The sequence below is a fragment of the Pelodiscus sinensis genome, unplaced genomic scaffold (genome assembly GCF_049634645.1).
Source record: "Pelodiscus sinensis isolate JC-2024 unplaced genomic scaffold, ASM4963464v1 ctg115, whole genome shotgun sequence".
Lineage (NCBI taxonomy): Eukaryota > Metazoa > Chordata > Testudines > Trionychidae > Pelodiscus > Pelodiscus sinensis.
This window is the reverse complement of record NW_027465943.1, coordinates 92586-111010: the sequence shown is the minus strand read 5'-3', so window position 1 is coordinate 111010 and position 18425 is coordinate 92586. Positions and strand designations below refer to the sequence as shown.

Below are 18425 nucleotides of genomic sequence, written 5' to 3'. Positions count from 1 at the left end.
GTGTACTCCTGACACTTCTAGGACAGGCGCTCCTTCCAGCTGTGTGATGACCTGAGGCCGGAAGGGTGGCTGACCCGTCCTAGCACCGGGTGTATTCCCGACACTTCTAGGACAGGCGCTCCTTCCAGCTGTGTGATGACCTGAGGCCAGAAGGGTGGCTTAGCTGTCCTAGCAACGGGTGTACTCCCGACACTTCTAGGACAGGCGCTCCTTCCAGCTGTGTGATGACCTGAGGCCGGAAGGGTGGCTTAGCCGTCCTAGCACCGGGTGTACTCCTGACACTTCTAGGACAGGCGCTCCTTCCAGCTGTGTGATGACCTGAGGCCAGAAGGGTGGCTTAGCCGTCCTAGCACCGGGTGTACTCCCGACACTTCTAGGACAGGAGTTCCTTCCAGCTGTGTGATGACCTGAGGCCAGAAGGGTGGCTTAGCCGTCCTAGCACCGGGTGTACTCCCGACACTTCTAGGACAGGCGCTCCTTCCAGCTGTGTGATGACCTGAGGCCGGAAGGGTGGCCGACCCGTCCTAGCACCGGGTGTACTCCTGACACTTCTAGGACAGGCGCTCCTTCCAGCTGTGTGATGACCTGAGGCCAGAAGGGTGGCTTAGCCGTCCTAGCACCGGGTGTACTCCCGACACTTCTAGGACAGGCGCTCCTTCCAGCTGTGTGATGACCTGAGGCCGGAAGGGTGGCTTAGCCGTCCTAGCACCGGGTGTACTCCCGACACTTCTAGGACAGGCACTCCTTCCAGCTGTGTGATGACCTGAGCCCGGAAGGGTGGCTGAGCCATCCTAGCACCGGGTGTACTCCTGACACTTCTAGGACAGGAGTTCCTTCCAGCTGTGTGATGACCTGAGGCCGGAAGGGTGGCTGAGCCGTCCTAGCACCGGGTGTACTCCTGACACTTCTAGGACAGGAGTTCCTTCCAGCTGTGTGATGACCTGAGGCCGGAAGGGTGGCTGAGCCGTCCTAGCACCGGGTGTACTCCCGACACTTCTAGGACAGGAGTTCCTTCCAGCTGTGTGATGACCTGAGGCCGGAAGGGTGGCTGAGCCATCCTAGCACCGGGTGTACTCCCGACACTTCTAGGACAGGAGTTCCTTCCAGCTGTGTGATGACCTGAGGCCGGAAGGGTGGCTGAGCCGTCCTAGCACCGGGTGTACTCCCGACACTTCTAGGACAGGAGTTCCTTCCAGCTGTGTGATGACCTGAGGCCGGAAGGGTGGCCGAGCCGTCCTAGCACCGGGTGTACTCCTGACACTTCTAGGACAGGAGTTCCTTCCAGCTGTGTGATGACCTGAGGCCGGAAGGGCGGCCGACCCGTCCTAGCACCGGGTGTACTCCCGACACTTCTAGGACAGGCGCTCCTTCCAGCTGTGTGATGACCTGAGGCCGGAAGGGTGGCGGACCCGTCCTAGCACCGGGTGTACTCCCGACACTTCTAGGACAGGCGCTCCTTCCAGCTGTGTGATGACCTGAGGCCGGAAGGGCGGCTGAGCCGTCCTAGCACCGGGTGTACTCCCGACACTTCTAGGACAGGAGTTCCTTCCAGCTGTGTGATGACCTGAGGCCGGAAGGGTGGCGGACCCGTCCTAGCACCGGGTGTACTCCCGACACTTCTAGGACAGGCGCTCCTTCCAGCTGTGTGATGACCTGAGGCCGGAAGGGCGGCTGAGCCGTCCTAGCACCGGGTGTACTCCCGACACTTCTAGGACAGGAGCTCCTTCCAGCTGTGTGATGACCTGAGGCCGGAAGGGTGGCCGACCCGTCCTAGCACCGGGTGTACTCCCGACACTTCTAGGACAGGAGCTCCTTCCAGCTGTGTGATGACCTGAGGCCGGAAGGGCGGCCGACCCGTCCTAGCACCGGGTGTACTCCCGACACTTCTAGGACAGGCGCTCCTTCCAGCTGTGTGATGACCTGAGGCCGGAAGGGTGGCGGACCCGTCCTAGCACCGGGTGTACTCCCGACACTTCTAGGACAGGCGCTCCTTCCAGCTGTGTGATGACCTGAGGCCGGAAGGGCGGCTGAGCCGTCCTAGCACCGGGTGTACTCCCGACACTTCTAGGACAGGCGCTCCTTCCAGCTGTGTGATGACCTGAGGCCGGAAGGGTGGCTGAGCCGTCCTAGCACCGGGTGTATTCCTGACACTTCTAGGACAGGAGCTCCTTCCAGCTGTGTGATGACCTGAGGCCAGAAGGGTGGCTGAGCCGTCCTAGCACCGGGTGTACTCCCGACACTTCTAGGACAGGCGCTCCTTCCAGCTGTGTGATGACCTGAGGCCGGAAGGGTGGCCGACCCGTCCTAGCACCGGGTGTACTCCCGACACTTCTAGGACAGGCGTTCCTTCCAGCTCCGCTGGGAGCCTGCCCCAGGAATTCGGCAGGGGGCGTCTGCAAAGTCATTACTTTAATCGTTTATACTCTGGGTCCCCCAGAGCCTCCTCCCTGGGCAGCCCCCCCCCCCCCCCCCGAGACACCATTGGAGCAGCGATTAGAACCCAGGAGGTCTGGCTCCCAGACACCCCCCACCCAACCCCACCAGCGCCCACTCCCTTCACAGTGCTGGGGGGGAACCCATGAGTCCTGGCCCCTGCCCCCCAGCACCAACTGCCCCCCACATGCCAGGGGTCTCTGGAGGGGGTATTGCAGTGACACCCCCCCACTATACTCACGTTCTCTCCCTTTGGCCCCAGGGAGCCCTGTGGGCCAGGCAGGCCCCGGTCTCCTTTCTCCCCCTGCTCGCCCGGGGGTCCGATCAGACCAATCAGACCGGGGTGGCCCTGGGGAAAGACAGACAGCCATCAGCACAGGACAGACAGGCAGGGGCGAGCATCCAGGGCTGTGTGTTGGACAGACAGGCTGCCTGCTGGGCATGTCAGTGCAGACAGCATGTGGGGCAGGCTGTCGGTGGGGTCACGCCTGGGCTCCGCACACCCCTCTGGCCCCTGGGGGGGGTCCGTGGGAGGCACACACTGGGGAACCCGCAGGCCGTTGCACTGACGTGTTTGGTTCATCTCTTGTGCCACGCTCGTGCCACGTGTCAGGGCGGGGCCGTGTCTCGGAGCAGGCACCCGCAGCGTGTACCACATGTGCCGGAGCCGCCTGGCATGGCCCAGTCTGGGGCACGGGGCATGTCACCCTCCCGCACTGGTGAGTTCACACTGGCCCCCACTCACCTTCTCTCCTTTGGGTCCCGAGTCCCCTCTCAGGCCGGGCAGCCCCGGGGGGCCCTGCAGGGAGACACGGGCAGAGCGGTTAGCTGGGGCAGGGAGGAGGCACCCCCAGCGGGGGCACTGAGGGGGGGTGGAGTCACACTCACCACAGGTCCTGGGGGGCCCGTCTGGCCCGTGGCGCCCGGCTTGCCTTGTTCTCCCTGCATAGGTCGGAGGGGAGAGGTTAGAGCTAAACTTTGCCCTGACCACCCACCGGCTGCCCCCCACTGCCTGTCCCGGGGCTCCCTGGCCAGAGGCAGGGGCCCCATTCTGACTGCTCTGGGCAGGCCTGCGGGGGGCAGAGCTCCCCTCTCAGCCCCCCAGCACGGGGGGAGGGCGGTTTGGGATGCACGGCGTGCGCAGCTGTGAGGCAGCGGGGCGGGTGTTCGTCCTGTTCGATTGTTATGCAATTCCTACTGCGCTGCTGTAACCCTGCGTGTGTGTGTGCCTCAGTTTCCCTGGGCACTGCACTGGTGCCCGGCTGGGTGTGGGGTTTCTCTCGGCTGGGGGAAGATGCAGGGAACTGGGGCTCTGGGCCCCCCAAGCTGGGCTGCCCTGGCTGCTCCGGGCCCCTGTAACAACAAGCCTGGGCTACGCCGTGTCCGTGGGACCCAATGACCCTTCTCTCCTACCTGCCGCCTGAGAGTCCCCTCTGGCTGCGGCTGGGGGCAGGGCCCGGGGACCTCCCACATCCCGTGACAGTAGCTGAGACCCGACCCAGCCCCCGCACAAGCAGAGCTGGGGGTCGCCCCACACCCCTCCCAGAGCCCGGAGAGAGCCCCGGATCCCCTGCCCCGCCCCAACCCACCAAACCCCCTGCCCTCCCAGGGCCCCGGCGCCGGCTGCCACTCACCACGGAGCCCGGGATGCCTCTCAGCCCGTCGGGCCCCTGCTTGCCGGCGACTCCCTGGGGCCCCACGGGGCCGGTCTTGCCAGGAGGTCCCAGTGCGCCCGGCTCGCCCTGGGGACGGAGCAGCAGGGTGAGGGGGGCAGGCGCCCCGCAGGGTCCGAGCTCACCCCGGGGCCCCATCGCACGGACACCACCCGGGGGGCACCGCACCCACCCTCATGCCTCTGGGAGAGGCCCCTGGGCCTGGCCGGCTTCCTGGGAGCTCCCCGCGGGGCCAGGGACAGACCCAGCCGGGCCCCGTCGCCGGGCAGCTCCGAGCCGGGTCCGACCCCCGGAGACCCGGGACACGGCACGTCCCCAGCAGAGACCCCCTCCCCCCCGTGTGACAGCAGCTGAGACCCGAGCCAGCCCCCGCACGTCTGTCGGGGACTCGCCCGCCGGGAGGGAGCCCCGGTCTCTTACCTTAGCGCCCTTCTCGCCCTGACGCCCCTCGGGGCCTGGGGAGCCTGCGGGGCCCTGCCGGGAGAAAAGACAGGGTGAGCCAGGGAACATGGCAGGGGCCTGTCCTGCGAGGTGCCGGTGCCCATCCGGCCCCAGGGCAGGGGCTGGCTGGGGGGTGAGGGAATCGACATGGGGCCTGTCCCATCCAGGGGCAGCGGGTCCCATCCGGCCCCAGGGCAGGAGCTGGCTGGGGGGCGAGGGAATCGACATGGGGCCTGTCCCCTCCAGGGGCAGCGGGTCCCATCCGGCCCCAGGGCGGGGGCTGGCTGGGGAACTGGGGGGCGAGGGAATCGACATGGGGACTGTCCACCCTAGAGGCAGCAGATCCCATCCGGCCCCAGGGCGGGGGCTGGCTGGGGGGTTGGGGGGCGAGGGAATTGACATGGGGACTGTCCCCTCTAGGGGCAGCAGATCCCATCCGGCCCCAGGGCGGGGGCTGGCTGGGGGGTTGGGGGGCGAGGGAATTGACATTGGGACTGTCCCCTCCAGGGGTGAGGGAATCGACATGGGGCTTTTCCAATCTAGGGGGCAGGGGTCACAGTGGCTGCCGTCGGGCAGTGCCTGGGACGGGGGCCTGCACTGGCCTGGGACAGCAGGTGCCCCCCTGACGCCCCCTGTGCCGTGAGACCCCTTTGCTCAGGATGGGGGGAGACTTGGGAAGGGGGGCCCGGCAGACCCATCACTTACCCTCTTGCCTAGGGGACCAGGGGGACCGTTCTCTCCCGTTGGGCCTGGTGAGCCCTAGAGAGAGATGCAGGGAGTCAGGAGAACTGAGCTAATCCAGAAGACCAGGGAGTGGAGAGACCGGAGAGGTGGGAGAAGAGACCCCAGAGATGTGGGAGAGGGGAGGCCTGGAGAGGTAGGGAAGGGGGCCCAGAGAGGGAGGAAAGGGGGGCTCCAGAGAGGTGGGGGTAGAAGGTCCTGAGAAGTGGGGGAGGGGGGCCTGGAGAGGTGGGGGAGGAGGCCAAGAGAGGAAGGAAAAGGGGGTCCCAGAGAGGTGGGAGAACAGGCCCAGAGAGGCGGGAATTGGGGGCCCCGAGAGGTGGGGGAAGAGGTCCAGAGAGGCAGGAACCGGGGGCCCCGAGAGGGGAGGGGGGGACCCCTGAGAGGTGGGGGAGGGGGCCCCGGAGAGGTGGGGGAGGGAGCCCAGAGAGGTGGGGGAGGGGGCCCAGAGAGGTGGAAGAGGGGGGCCCCAGAGAGGTGGGGGCAGGGAGCGATCTGGAACGTGGGGGAAGGAGAATCCAGAGGGGGAGTCTGCTCAGGAAGGCGGGGGGAGGGGCAGGTTGGGGCAGGTACAACCGGGTTGGGGGGCAGAACTCGGGGCGGGTCACTCCAGCAGGTCGGAGACAGGAATCCAGAGGGGGCCGATCTGGAACTGGGGGGCCCCAGGGCCCTGCTCACTCACCGGCTGCCCGGGCTCCCCGTCCTCGCCGCGCTCGCCCTTCGCCCCGTCCTGGCCCTGGGGGGACAAGCCCTGAGTCAGGAGCCGCAGCAGGGACCCCAAAGCCAGCGACACCCCCTGGGTCCCGCCCAGCCTCCGAGCACCTCCCCCGCCCCGGCTGCAAGGGCCCGTCCCACGGCCCCGCCGGGCCACGCAGGGGCCACACTCACCCGCGGGCCCATTTCCCCTGGCGGGCCGGGATCCCCTGGGAAACCAACTGGACCCTGGAAAAGACAAGAGTGAATCAGCCACAGACACCTCCTCCTGCGCCAGGCGGGGACCCGGGAGTCCTGGCCCCCCGGCCCCTGCCCCCCAACCTCCCGCCCCCCCGCGAGCCAGGCAGGGACCGGGGAGTCCTGGCCCCCCGCTCCCTGCCCCCCAACCTCCCAACCCCCCCCCGAGCCAGGCGGGGACCCCGGGAGTCCTGGCCCCCCGGCCCCTGCCCCCCAACCTCCCGCCCCCCCCCTCAGAGCCAGGCGGGGACCCGGGAGTCCTGGCCCCCCGGCCCCTGCCCCCCAACCTCCCGCCCCCCCCCTCAGAGCCAGGCGGGGACCCGGGAGTCCTGGCCCCCCGGCCCCTGCCCCCCAACCTCCCAACCCCCCCCAGAGCCAGGCGGGGACCCTTTTGCCATATTTTCTATCTGTAGGAAAGATAGAAAATATGGCAAAAGACCAGCTTGGCTTAACAAGGAGATCTTGCACGATCTCAAAATAAAAAAGGAGTCATATAAAAAATGGAAACTAGGACAACTAACAAAGGATGAATATAGGCAAGCAACACGGGAATGCAGGGGCAAGATTAGAAAGGCAAAGGCACAAAATGAGATCAAACTAGCTACAGGCATAAAGGGAAACAAGAAGACCTTTTATAAATACATTAAAAGCAAGAGGAAGACCAAGGACAGGGTAGGCCCACTGCTTAGTGAGAAGGGAGAAGCAGTAACAGGAAACTTGGAAATGGCGGAGATGCTCAATGACTTCTTTGTTTCGGTCTTCACCGAGAAGTCTGGAGGTGTGCCTAACGTAGTGAATACAAGCAGAGAGAGGGTAAGTTTAGAAGATAGGATACACAAAGAACAAGTTAAAAATCACGTAGGAAAGTTAGATGTCAGCAAGTCACCAGGTCCTGATGAAATGCATCCCAGGATACTCAAGGAGCTGATAGAGGAGGTATCTGAGCCTTTAGCTATGATCTTTGAAAAATCATGGCAGACAGGGGAGATTCCAGAAGACTGGAAAATGGCAAATATTGTGCCCATCTATAAAAAGGGGAATAAGAACAACCCAGGAAATTATAGACCAGTCAGTTTAACGTCTGTCCCAGGGAAGATAATGGAGCAGGTAATTAAGGAAATCATATGCAAACACTTGGAAGGTAATAAAGTGATAGGGAATAGCCAGCATGGGTTTGTGAAGAACAAGTCATGCCAAACTAATCTGATAGCTTTCTTTGATAAGATAACGAGCCTTGTGGATAAGGGAGAAGCGGTGGATGTCATATACCTAGACTTTAGTAAGGCATTTGATACGGTCTCGCATGATATTCTTATTGATAAACTAGGCAAATATAACTTAGATAGGGCCACGATAAGGTGGGTGCATAATTGGCTGGATAACCGTAGTCAGAGAGTTGTTGTTAACGGTTCTAAATCCTGCTGGAAAGGGATAACAAGTGGAGTTCCTCAAGGGTCTGTTTTGGGACCCGTACTGTTCAATATCTTCATCAACGATGTAGATATTGGGATAGAGAGTACGCTTATTAAGTTTGCAGATGATACCAAACTGGGTGGGGTTGCAACTTCTTTGGAGGATAGGGACATAATTCAGAATGACCTTAGCAAGTTAGAGAAATGGTCAGAGGTAAACAGGATGAGGTTTAATAAAGAGAAATGCAAAGTGCTCCACTTAGGAAGGAACAATCAGTTCCATACATACAAGATGGGAAGCGACTGTCTAGGAAGGAGCATGGCGGAAAGGGATCTAGGGGTCATAGTGGACCACAAGTTGAATATGAGTCAACAGTGTGATGCTGTTGCAAAAAAAGCAAATATGATTCTAGGTTGTATCAACAGGTGTGTTGTAAGCAAAACTCGTGAAGTCATTCTGCCGCTCTACTCTGCACTAGTTAGGCCTCAGCTGGAGTACTGTGTCCAGTTCTGGGCGCCACATTTCAAGAAAGATGTGGAGAAATTGGAAAGGGTACAGAGAAGAGCGACAAGAATGATTAAAGGTCTAGAGAACATGACCTATGAAGCCAGGCTTCATGAACTGGGCTTGTTTAGTTTGGAAAAAAGAAGATTAAGGGGGGACATGATAGCGGTTTTCAAATATCTAAAAGGGTGTCACAAGGAGGAAGGCGAAAATTTGTTCCTCTTGGTTTCTGAGGACAGGACAAGGAGTAATGGGCTTAAAGTGCAGCAGGGGAGGTTTAGATTGGACATTAGGAAAAAATTCCTAACTGTCAGGGTGGTCAAATATTGGAATAAATTGCCAAGGGAGGTGGTGGAATCTCCCTCTCTGGAGATATTTAAGAACAGGTTAGATAGACATCTGTCAGGGATGGTGTAGACGGAGCTTGATCCTGCCTTGAGGGCGGGGGGCTGGACTCGATGACCTCTCGAGGTCCCTTCCAGTCCTATTATTCTATGATTCTATGATTCTATGAGTCCTGGCCCCCCGGTCCCTGCCCCCCAACCTCCCAACCCCCCCCCCAGAGCCAGGCGGGGACCCGGGAGTCCTGGCCCCCCGGTCCCTGCCCCCCAACCTCCCAACCCCCCCCCCCCGAGCCAGGCGGGGACCCGGGAGTCCTGGCCCCCCGGTCCCTGCCCCCCAACCTCCCAACCCCCCCCCAGAGCCAGGCGGGGACCCGGGAGTCCTGGCCCCCCGGTCCCTGCCCCCCAACCTCCCAACCCCCCCCCCGAGCCAGGCGGGGACCCGGGAGTCCTGGCCCCCCGGTCCCTGCCCCCCAACCTCCCAACCCCCCCCCCCGAGCCAGGCGGGGACCCGGGAGTCCTGGCCCCCCGGCCCCTGCCCCCCAACCTCCCGCCCCCCCCCCGAGCCAGGCAGGGACCGGGGAGTCCTGGCCCCCCAGCCCCTTCCCCCCCAACCCCCTCCTCAGAGCCAGGAGGAGACCCGGAAGTCCTGGCCCCCTGGCCTCCCCCCCTAAGAGCCAGGCAGGGACCCCGGGAGTCCTGGCTCTCCGCCCCCCGCCCCCCTCAGAGCCAGGTGCTGAACCCAGGAGTCCTGGCTTTGCGCCCCGCTCTAACCACTAGACCCCACTCCCCTCCCAGAGCTGGGAGAGACTCCAGGAGTCCTGCCCCCCCCAGCCTCTGTGCCCCCACTCACGGGGTTCCCCTTGGGCCCATCGTCTCCGAGGGGCCCTTTCCCTCCAGGGGGTCCAGCGACTCCGGCGACTCCGGTTTCTCCTTTCTCCCCTCGCTCTCCTCGCGGGCCCTGGGGCGGAGGCAGAGCCGGGGGGTCAGTGTGGGGGGTGGGTGGGGGGCGGAGCTCCCCCACGTCCCTAGGAGAACCCCCATGTGTGGGGGGGTCTCCGTCGAGGGGAGAGGTCCTGGCCCCAGAGTCTCTGGGGTGGGGGCCACAGCCGGGGGGGTGTTTCTGGTGGAGGAAACGGGCTCTGGGGGTCCTTGCTGAGTGGGGGCGGGCCAGGTCCTGGCTCTGCCCCCGAGAGGGAGGGGGGAGCTGGGCCCTGAGGGGAGCAAAGCTCTGGGGTCCCTGCTGGGGGGTCCCTGACCAGAGACCCCCACAAGGAGGGGCCCTGGCCAGACGCTGACCGCTCGGGGGGGTCCTGAGGAAGGGGAATGGTGGGAGCCGGCCGGGAGGTTCCAGGGGGCAGGTCCCCATGAGAGGGGTGCAGGGGGCTCCTTGGAGGGGGTGGGAGCCTGGGGGGTCCCATGGGACGGCAGCGGGGACTTGGGGCAGCCCCCGGGGGGGGAATAGGCGGTTCCAGGGGTCGGGGGAGGGAGCAGGAGGGGCAGGGACTCACCTTGACTCCTGGCTCCCCGGGGATGCCGGGGGCCCCAGACTCGCCAGGCTCCCCCTGAAACGAGAAGGACGTCAGCTCCCGTGCGCCCGCCGGATGGGCCCCGGGGCCACAGCTCACAAAGCCCCACGCACGGGGGGCCCCCGGCCTCGTGTCACCGACCCCCGTTTCCCCCCAGAGCCGGGACAGACCCCAGGAGTCCTGGCCCCCAGCCCCCGCTCTAACCACTAGACCCCGCTCCCCTCTCCCCAGAGCCGGACAGACCCCAGGAGTCCTGGCCCCCAGCCCCCGCTCTAACCACTAGACCCCGCTCCCCTCCCCCCCAGAGCCGGGACAGACCCCAGGAGTCCTGGCCCCCAGCCCCCACTCTAACCACTAGACCCCGCTCCCCTCTCCCCAGAGCCGGGACAGACCCCAGGAGTCCTGGCCCCCAGCCCCCGCTCTAACCACTAGACCCCGCTCCCCTCTCCCCAGAGCCGGGACAGACCCCAGGAGTCCTGGCCCCCAGCCCCCGCTCTAACCACTAGACCCCGCTCCCCTCCCCCCCAGAGCCGGGACAGACCCCAGGAGTCCTGGCCCCCAGCCCCCGCTCTAACCACTAGACCCCGCTCCCCTCTCCCCAGAGCCGGGACAGACCCCAGGAGTCCTGGCCCCCAGCCCCCGCTCTAACCACTAGACCCCGCTCCCCTCTCCCCAGAGCCGGGACAGACCCCAGGAGTCCTGGCCCCCAGCCCCCGCTCTAACCACTAGACCCCGCTCCCCTGCCCCCCAGAGCCGGGACAGACCCCAGGAGTCCTGGCCCCCAGCCCCCACTCTAACCACTAGACCCCGCTCCCCTCTCCCCAGAGCCGGACAGACCCCAGGAGTCCTGGCCCCCAGCCCCCGCTCTAACCACTAGACCCCGCTCCCCTCTCCCCAGAGCCGGGACAGACCCCAGGAGTCCTGGCCCCCAGCCCCCGCTCTAACCACTAGACCCCGCTCCCCTCTCCCCAGAGCCGGCACAGACCCCAGGAGTCCTGGCCCCCAGCCCCCGCTCTAACCACTAGACCCCGCTCCCCTCCCCCCAGAGCCAGGACAGACCCCAGGAGTCCTGGCCCCCAGCCCCCCCTCTAACCACTAGACCCCGCTCCCCTCTCCCCAGAGCCAGGACAGACCCCAGGAGTCCTGGCCCCCAGCCCCCCCTCTAACCACTAGACCCCGCTCCCCTCTCCCCAGAGCCAGGACAGACCCCAGGAGTCCTGGCCCCCAGCCCCCGCTCTAACCACTAGACCCCGCTCCCCTCTCCCCAGAGCCGGCACAGACCCCAGGAGTCCTGGCCCCCAGCCCCCGCTCTAACCACTAGACCCCGCTCCCCTCTCCCCAGAGCCAGGACAGACCCCAGGAGTCCTGGCCCCCAGCCCCCGCTCTAACCACTAGACCCCGCTCCCCTCCCCCCCAGAGCCGGGACAGACCCCAGGAGTCCTGGCCCCCAGCCCCCGCTCTAACCACTAGACCCCGCTCCCCTCTCCCCAGAGCCAGGACAGACCCCAGGAGTCCTGGCCCCCAGCCCCCGCTCTAACCACTAGACCCCGCTCCCCTCCCCCCCAGAGCCGGGACAGACCCCAGGAGTCCTGGCCCCCAGCCCCCACTCTAACCACTAGACCCCGCTCCCCTCTCCCCAGAGCCAGGACAGACCCCAGGAGTCCTGGCCCCCAGCCCCCGCTCTAACCACTAGACCCCGCTCCCCTCCCCCCCAGAGCCGGGACAGACCCCAGGAGTCCTGGCCCCCAGCCCCCGCTCTAACCACTAGACCCCGCTCCCCTCTCCCCAGAGCCGGGACAGACCCCAGGAGTCCTGGCCCCCAGCCCCCACTCTAACCACTAGACCCCGCTCCCCTCTCCCCAGAGCCGGGACAGACCCCAGGAGTCCTGGCCCCCAGCCCCCACTCTAACCACTAGACCCCGCTCCCCTCCCCCCAGAGCCGGCACAGACCCCAGGAGTCCTGGCCCCCAGCCCCCACTCTAACCACTAGACCCCGCTCCCCTCCCCCCAGAGCCGGGACAGACCCCAGGAGTCCTGGCCCCCAGCCCCCGCTCTAACCACTAGACCCCGCTCCCCTCCCCCCAGAGCCGGCACAGACCCCAGGAGTCCTGGCCCCCAGCCCCCGCTCTAACCACTAGACCCCGCTCCCCTCCCCCCAGAGCCGGGACAGACCCCAGGAGTCCTGGCCCCCAGCCCCCGCTCTAACCACTAGACCCCGCTCCCCTCTCCCCAGAGCCGGCACAGACCCCAGGAGTCCTGGCCCCCAGCCCCCGCTCTAACCACTAGACCCCGCTCCCCTGCCCCCAGAGCCGGGACAGACCCCAGGAGTCCTGGCCCCCAGCCCCCACTCTAACCACTAGACCCCGCTCCCCTCCCCCCAGAGCCGGGACAGACCCCAGGAGTCCTGGCCCCCAGCCCCCACTCTAACCACTAGACCCCGCTCCCCTCCCCCCAGAGCCGGGACAGACCCCAGGAGTCCTGGCCCCCAGCCCCCACTCTAACCACTAGACCCCGCTCCCCTCCCCCCCAGAGCCGGGACAGACCCCAGGAGTCCTGGCCCCCAGCCCCCACTCTAACCACTAGACCCCGCTCCCCTCCCCCCCAGAGCCGGGACAGACCCCAGGAGTCCTGGCCCCCAGCCCCCACTCTAACCACTAGACCCCGCTCCCCTCTCCCCAGAGCCGGGACAGACCCCAGGAGTCCTGGCCCCCAGCCCCCACTCTAACCACTAGACCCTGCTCCCCTCTCCCCAGAGCTGGGACAGACCCCAGGAGTCCTGGCCCCCAGCCCCCACTCTAACCACTAGACCCCGCTCCCCTCCCCCCAGAGCTGGGACAGACCCCAGGAGTCCTGGCCCCCAGCCCCCACTCTAACCACTAGACCCCGCTCCCCTCCCCCCAGAGCCGGGACAGACCCCAGGAGTCCTGGCCCCCAGCCCCCACTCTAACCACTAGACCCCGCTCCCCTCCCCCCAGAGCCGGGACAGACCCCAGGAGTCCTGGCCCCCAGCCCCCACTCTAACCACTAGACCCCGCTCCCCTCCCCCCAGAGCTGGGACAGACCCCAGGAGTCCTGGCCCCCAGCCCCCACTCTAACCACTAGACCCCGCTCCCCTCCCCCCAGAGCCGGGACAGACCCCAGGAGTCCTGGCCCCCAGCCCCCACTCTAACCTCTAGACCCCGCTCCCCTCCCCCCAGAGCCAGGACAGACCCCAGGAGTCCTGGCCCCCAGCCCCCGCTCTAACCACTAGACCCCGCTCCCCTCCCCCCAGAGCCGGGACAGACCCCAGGAGTCCTGGCCCCCAGCCCCCACTCTAACCACTAGACCCCGCTCCCCTCCCCCCAGAGCTGGGACAGACCCCAGGAGTCCTGGCCCCCAGCCCCCACTCTAACCACTAGACCCCGCTCCCCTGCCCCCAGAGCCAGGAGAGACCCCAGGAGTCCTGGCCCCCAGCCCCCACTCTAACCACTAGACCCCGCTCCCCTCCCCCCAGAGCCAGGACAGACCCCAGGAGTCCTGGCCCCCAGCCCCCACTCTAACCACTAGCCCCCACTCCCCTGCCCCCAGAGCCAGGAGAGACCCCAGGAGTCCTGGCCCCCAGCCCCCACTCTAACCACTAGACCCTGCTCCCCTCCCCCCAGAGCTGGGACAGACCCCAGGAGTCCTGGCCCCCAGCCCCCGCTCTAACCACTAGACCCCGCTCCCCTCCCCCCAGAGCCGGGAGAGACCCCAGGAGTCCGGGCCCCCACCCCCCAGGCCAGTGGATACCCTTTGACCCCAGCATCAGTGACTCAGCCCCCCTGGCCACCACCTCCATTGGCGGCCGTGGGGAGGACAGGGCTGCCCAGGCCGGGCTCTGGGGCAGGCCAGCGACTCGTCCAGCCACGGGCTGCAGGGCCAGGAGGGACCCGGCTGTCTCTGGGGCGTCTCCTCCGGGCTGGGCCCAGCTGGAGACGGGGCAGTCCATGGGGAGGGGGGATCTGAGCGGCTCCTCTGCCTGGCTGCAGGGTCTGGCTCCCTGGGGGTCCCCAGACGGGGGGCAGGGAAGGACACTCCCCCCGGAAAGACTGGCAGGGCCCTTGGGGGGCCCCCTGCAGTGTGGGGGGTGGGTCGTGGGCTGGACTCGTTCTCGGCCCTGGGCTCGCTCCCCGGGTGCTGCCGGCCCCTGCCCCTCCCCCGGGCTGGGACCCCCCCCCCCACTTACCTTCTCTCCAGGGGGGCCCAGGTTGCCGATGCCGCCGGGGCCGCCTTGGGGTCCCTGTGGGGGGAGAGGGGGGCTGGTTACCGCCAGGATCGCCCTGGGCGGGGCTGACACATTTGGGAGGTGGGGGGCCACTTACGTCGGCTCCGGAGGGTCCAGCTGGGCCACGCGGCCCCGGGGGTCCGGGGGGGCCCTGTGGGGAGAGGGCACAAGGTGAGGAGGGTTCTGGGACATTCCCACCTGGGGGGCGTCTCAGAAGGGGACAGGCAGGGTCACTTACCATGGGGCCCACGTCACCTGTCTCCCCCTTCTCCCCCGCTGGGCCCGGCATCCCCTAAGGGGAGAGAGAGAGCATCAGTGGGGGGGGCACATCTGGATTGGAGGAGGGGCAAATCGAGGGACACATCTGGATCCAGGCAGCAGGACACAGCTGGATCTGGAGGCTGGGGGCAGAGATGGGGGCTGTGGTGTGGGGGGGGGCTGTCTGCTCTGTACCCGGGTCCCCCTGCACTGTGGGGTGCGATTCCCACTGACTCCCTCACATGTGTATGGCCCAGACACCCCGACCCAGCCTGGGCAGGGAACAAGGCTCTTCCCCGGGGGAGACAAAGGGAGGGGGGCGGGGACGGACAGCAGGTTTCGGGGGAAGGTCAGTTTCTGGCTGAAACCAGGCAGGGGACAGACTAAGGAGGGGCTGGGAGTTGAGGGGCCCAGGGACCCGCCCCAAGGGGTCTGAGGCGCCCTGGCCCTGCCTCCTGTAGCCACATCGCGTCTGTGCTGGGCTGTGTCCTGAGCAGCAACAAACCCCCCTGTTCTACCGGCTGGGGGAGTCTGGTCTGGTTGTTATGGGGGTGCAGGATCGGGGGAACCCCGACACGCTGTCACTGGGCACATCTGGATCTGGAGAGGTGGGGCAGAGATGGGGGCACATCTGGATCTGGAGGCTGGGGGCAGAGATGGGGGCACATCTGGATCTGGAGGCTGGGGGCAGAGATGGGGCACATCTGGATCTGGAGGGGTGGGGCAGAGATGGGGGCACATCTGGATCTGGAGAGGTGGGGGCAGAGATGTGAGGCACATCTGGATCTGGAGTGGTGGGGGCAGAGGCTGGGGCAGAGAGGGGGACACATCTGGATCTGAAGGCTGGGGGTAGAGCTGGGGCACATCTGGATCTGGAGGGGTGGGGCAGAGACGGAGCACATCTGGATCTGGAGGGGTGGGGCAGAGATGCAGGCACATCTGGACTCAAGATGGGGCAGTGTCCCAGAGGGGGGCACATCTGGATCTGGGGAGGGGAAGCAGAGCATGGGGCACACCTGGATCCTGGGGGGGGGGGAGGTAGCACAGGGACGGCTTCCCCCACCTCCCAGAGCAGCCGGCTCGGGGCTGGGACCCAGCATGAACTGGCCGATGGTCGGACCCGCTGCCCAGCAGCTTGGGACAGGAAGTGAAGGGGACCCACAGGGAGGCAGGACTGGGTGGCTCGGGCTGGGGCCAGGGTGAAGACGGGGGAGGCGGAGGGCGTGGGGGGCAGGGCCGGGGGGCAGCGGGGGAGACCCTGCCGGGCCCACAAGCGGCCCCACTCACCTGCAGCCCGATGGGGCCGGGCGGCCCGTTGAAGCCGCGGGTCCCTTCGTCGCCCTTCGCCCCGAAGTGACCTTGGGGGCCCCGGGCGCCGGGCTCCCCGTCCGCCCCCTCGACACAGACACGGAGAGTCAGAGACGGGCCTCGCTGGGACCCCCCCTGTCCCCCACGGAGGGGACCCCCGGAAACCCCCCCACGCTGCACCAGTGCGACACGGGGCTCTGCTCTCCGGCACCGAGCACCTCACCCCCGGCACCTCCTCTCCAGCGTGGCCCGGAGACAGGGACCCCCCCCCCCCCACGCTGCACCAGTGTGACACGGGGCTCTGCTCTCCGGCACCGAGCACCTCACCCCCGGCACCTCCTCTCCAGCACGGCCCGGAGACAGGGACCCCCGGAAACCCCCCCACGCTGCACCAGTGCGACACGGGGCTCTGCTCTCTGGCACCGAGCACCTCACCCCCGGCACCTCCTCTCCAGCGTGGCCCGGAGACAGGGACACCCCCCCCCCACGCTGCACCAGTGCGACACGGGGCTCTGCTCTCCGGCACCGAGCACCTCACCCCCGGCACCTCCTCTCCAGCGTGGCCCGGAGACAGGGACCCCCGGAAACCCCCCCACGCTGCACCAGTGCGACACGGGGCTCTGCTCTCTGGCACCGAGCACCTCACCCCCGGCACCTCCTCTCCAGCGCGGCCCAGAGACAGGGACCCCCGGAAACCCCCCCACGCTGCACCAGTGCGACACGGGGCTCTGCTCTCTGGCACCGAGCACCTCACCCCCGGCACCTCCTCTCCAGCGCGGCCCAGAGACAGGGACCCTCGGAAATCCCCCCACGCTGCACCAGTGCGACACGGGGCTCTGCTCTCTGGCACCGAGCACCTCACCCCCGGCACCTCCTCTCCAGCGCGGCCCGGAGACAGGGACCCCCGGAAACCCCCCCACGCTGCACCAGTGCGACACGGGGCTCTGCTCTCCGGCACCGAGCACCTCACCCCCAGCACCTCCTCTCCAGCGCGGCCTGGAGACAGGGACCCCCAGAAACCCCCCCACGCTGCACCAGTGCGACACGGGGCTCTGCTCTCCGGCACCGAGCACCTCACCCCCGGCACCTCCTCTCCAGCGTGGCCCGGAGACAGGGACCCCCCCCCCCCCACGCTGCACCAGTGTGACACGGGGCTCTGCTCTCCGGCACCGAGCACCTCACCCCTGGCACCTCCTCTCCAGCGTGGCCCGGAGACAGGGACCCCCCCCCCCCCCACGCTGCACCAGTGCGACACGGGGCTCTGCTCTCCGGCACCGAGCACCTCACCCCCGGCACCTCCTCTCCAGCGCGGCCCAGAGACAGGGACCCTCGGAAATCCCCCCACGCTGCACCAGTGCGACACGGGGCTCTGCTCTCTGGCACCGAGCACCTCACCCCCGGCACCTCCTCTCCAGCGCGGCCCGGAGACAGGGACCCCCGGAAACCCCCCCACACTGCACCAGTGCGACACGGGGCTCTGCTCTCCGGCACCGAGCACCTCTCCCCCAGCACCTCCTCTCCAGCGCGGCCCGGAGACAGGGACCCCTGGAAACCCCCCCACGCTGCACCAGTGCGACACGGGGCTCTGCTCTCCGGCACCGAGCACCTCACCCCCGGCACCTCCTCTCCAGCGCGGCCCAGAGACAGGGACCCCCGGAAATCCCCCCACGCTGCACCAGTGCGACACGGGGCTCTGCTCTCCGGCACCGAGCACCTCACCCCCAGCACCTCCTCTCCAGCGCGGCCTGGAGACAGGGACCCCCGGAAACCCCCCCACGCTGCACCAGTGTGACACGGGGCTCTGCTCTCTGGCACCTCACACCTCACCCCCGGCACCTCCTCTCCAGCGCGGCCCAGAGACAGGGACCCCCCAGAAACCCCCCCACACTGCACCAGTGCGACACGGGGCTCTGCTCTCTGGCACCGAGCACCTCACCCCCGGCACCTCCTCTCCAGCGCGGCCCGGAGACAGGGACCCCTGGAAACCCCCCCACGCTGCACCAGTGCGACACGGGGCTCTGCTCTCCGGCACCGAGCACCTCACCCCCGGCACCTCCTCTCCAGCGCAGCCCGGAGACAGGGACCCCCCCCCCATGCTGCACCAGTGTGACACGGGGCTCTGCTCTCCGGCACCGAGCACCTCACCCCCGGCACCTCCTCTCCAGCGTGGCCCGGAGACAGGGACCCCCCCCCCCCCCATGCTGCACCAGTGCGACACGGGGCTCTGCTCTCCGGCACCAAGCACCTCACCCCCGGCACCTCCTCTCTAGCGCGGCCTGGAGACAGGGACCCCCAGAAACCTCCCCACGCTGCACCAGTGCAACACGGGGCTCTGCTCTCCGGCACCGAGCACCTCACCCCCGGCACCTCCTCTCCAGCACGGCCCGGAGACAGGGACCCCCCCCACACACCCTGCACAGGCTCCACCCCCCTCCAGAGCCACCCACCGCCCCCGCCCGGTCTGCCTGAGGGGGTGGATACTCACAGCTGCTCCAGGCTGTCCGACGGAGCCCATGGGCCCTGGGGGCCCTGGGGGGCCCTGGAAGGAAGGAGACGGGGTCAGTGGTGGGAGACACAGGTGCCCCACATG

General features: G+C 67.0%; 1 protein-coding gene across 1 annotated transcript in view; it reads right to left on the bottom strand.

The window, feature by feature from the left end:
* COL11A2 (collagen type XI alpha 2 chain) overlaps positions 1–18425 on the bottom strand; it is a 102059-nt gene that overhangs the window by 9038 nt on the left and 74596 nt on the right. The window contains 15 exon segments of the mRNA XM_075917109.1: positions 2675–2782; positions 3179–3232; positions 3322–3375; positions 4068–4175; positions 4527–4580; positions 5253–5306; positions 5971–6024; positions 6177–6230; positions 9351–9458; positions 10009–10062; positions 14231–14284; positions 14367–14420; positions 14508–14561; positions 15815–15922; positions 18321–18374. Coding sequence (XP_075773224.1) covers positions 2675–2782; positions 3179–3232; positions 3322–3375; positions 4068–4175; positions 4527–4580; positions 5253–5306; positions 5971–6024; positions 6177–6230; positions 9351–9458; positions 10009–10062; positions 14231–14284; positions 14367–14420; positions 14508–14561; positions 15815–15922; positions 18321–18374 — 1026 coding nt within the window.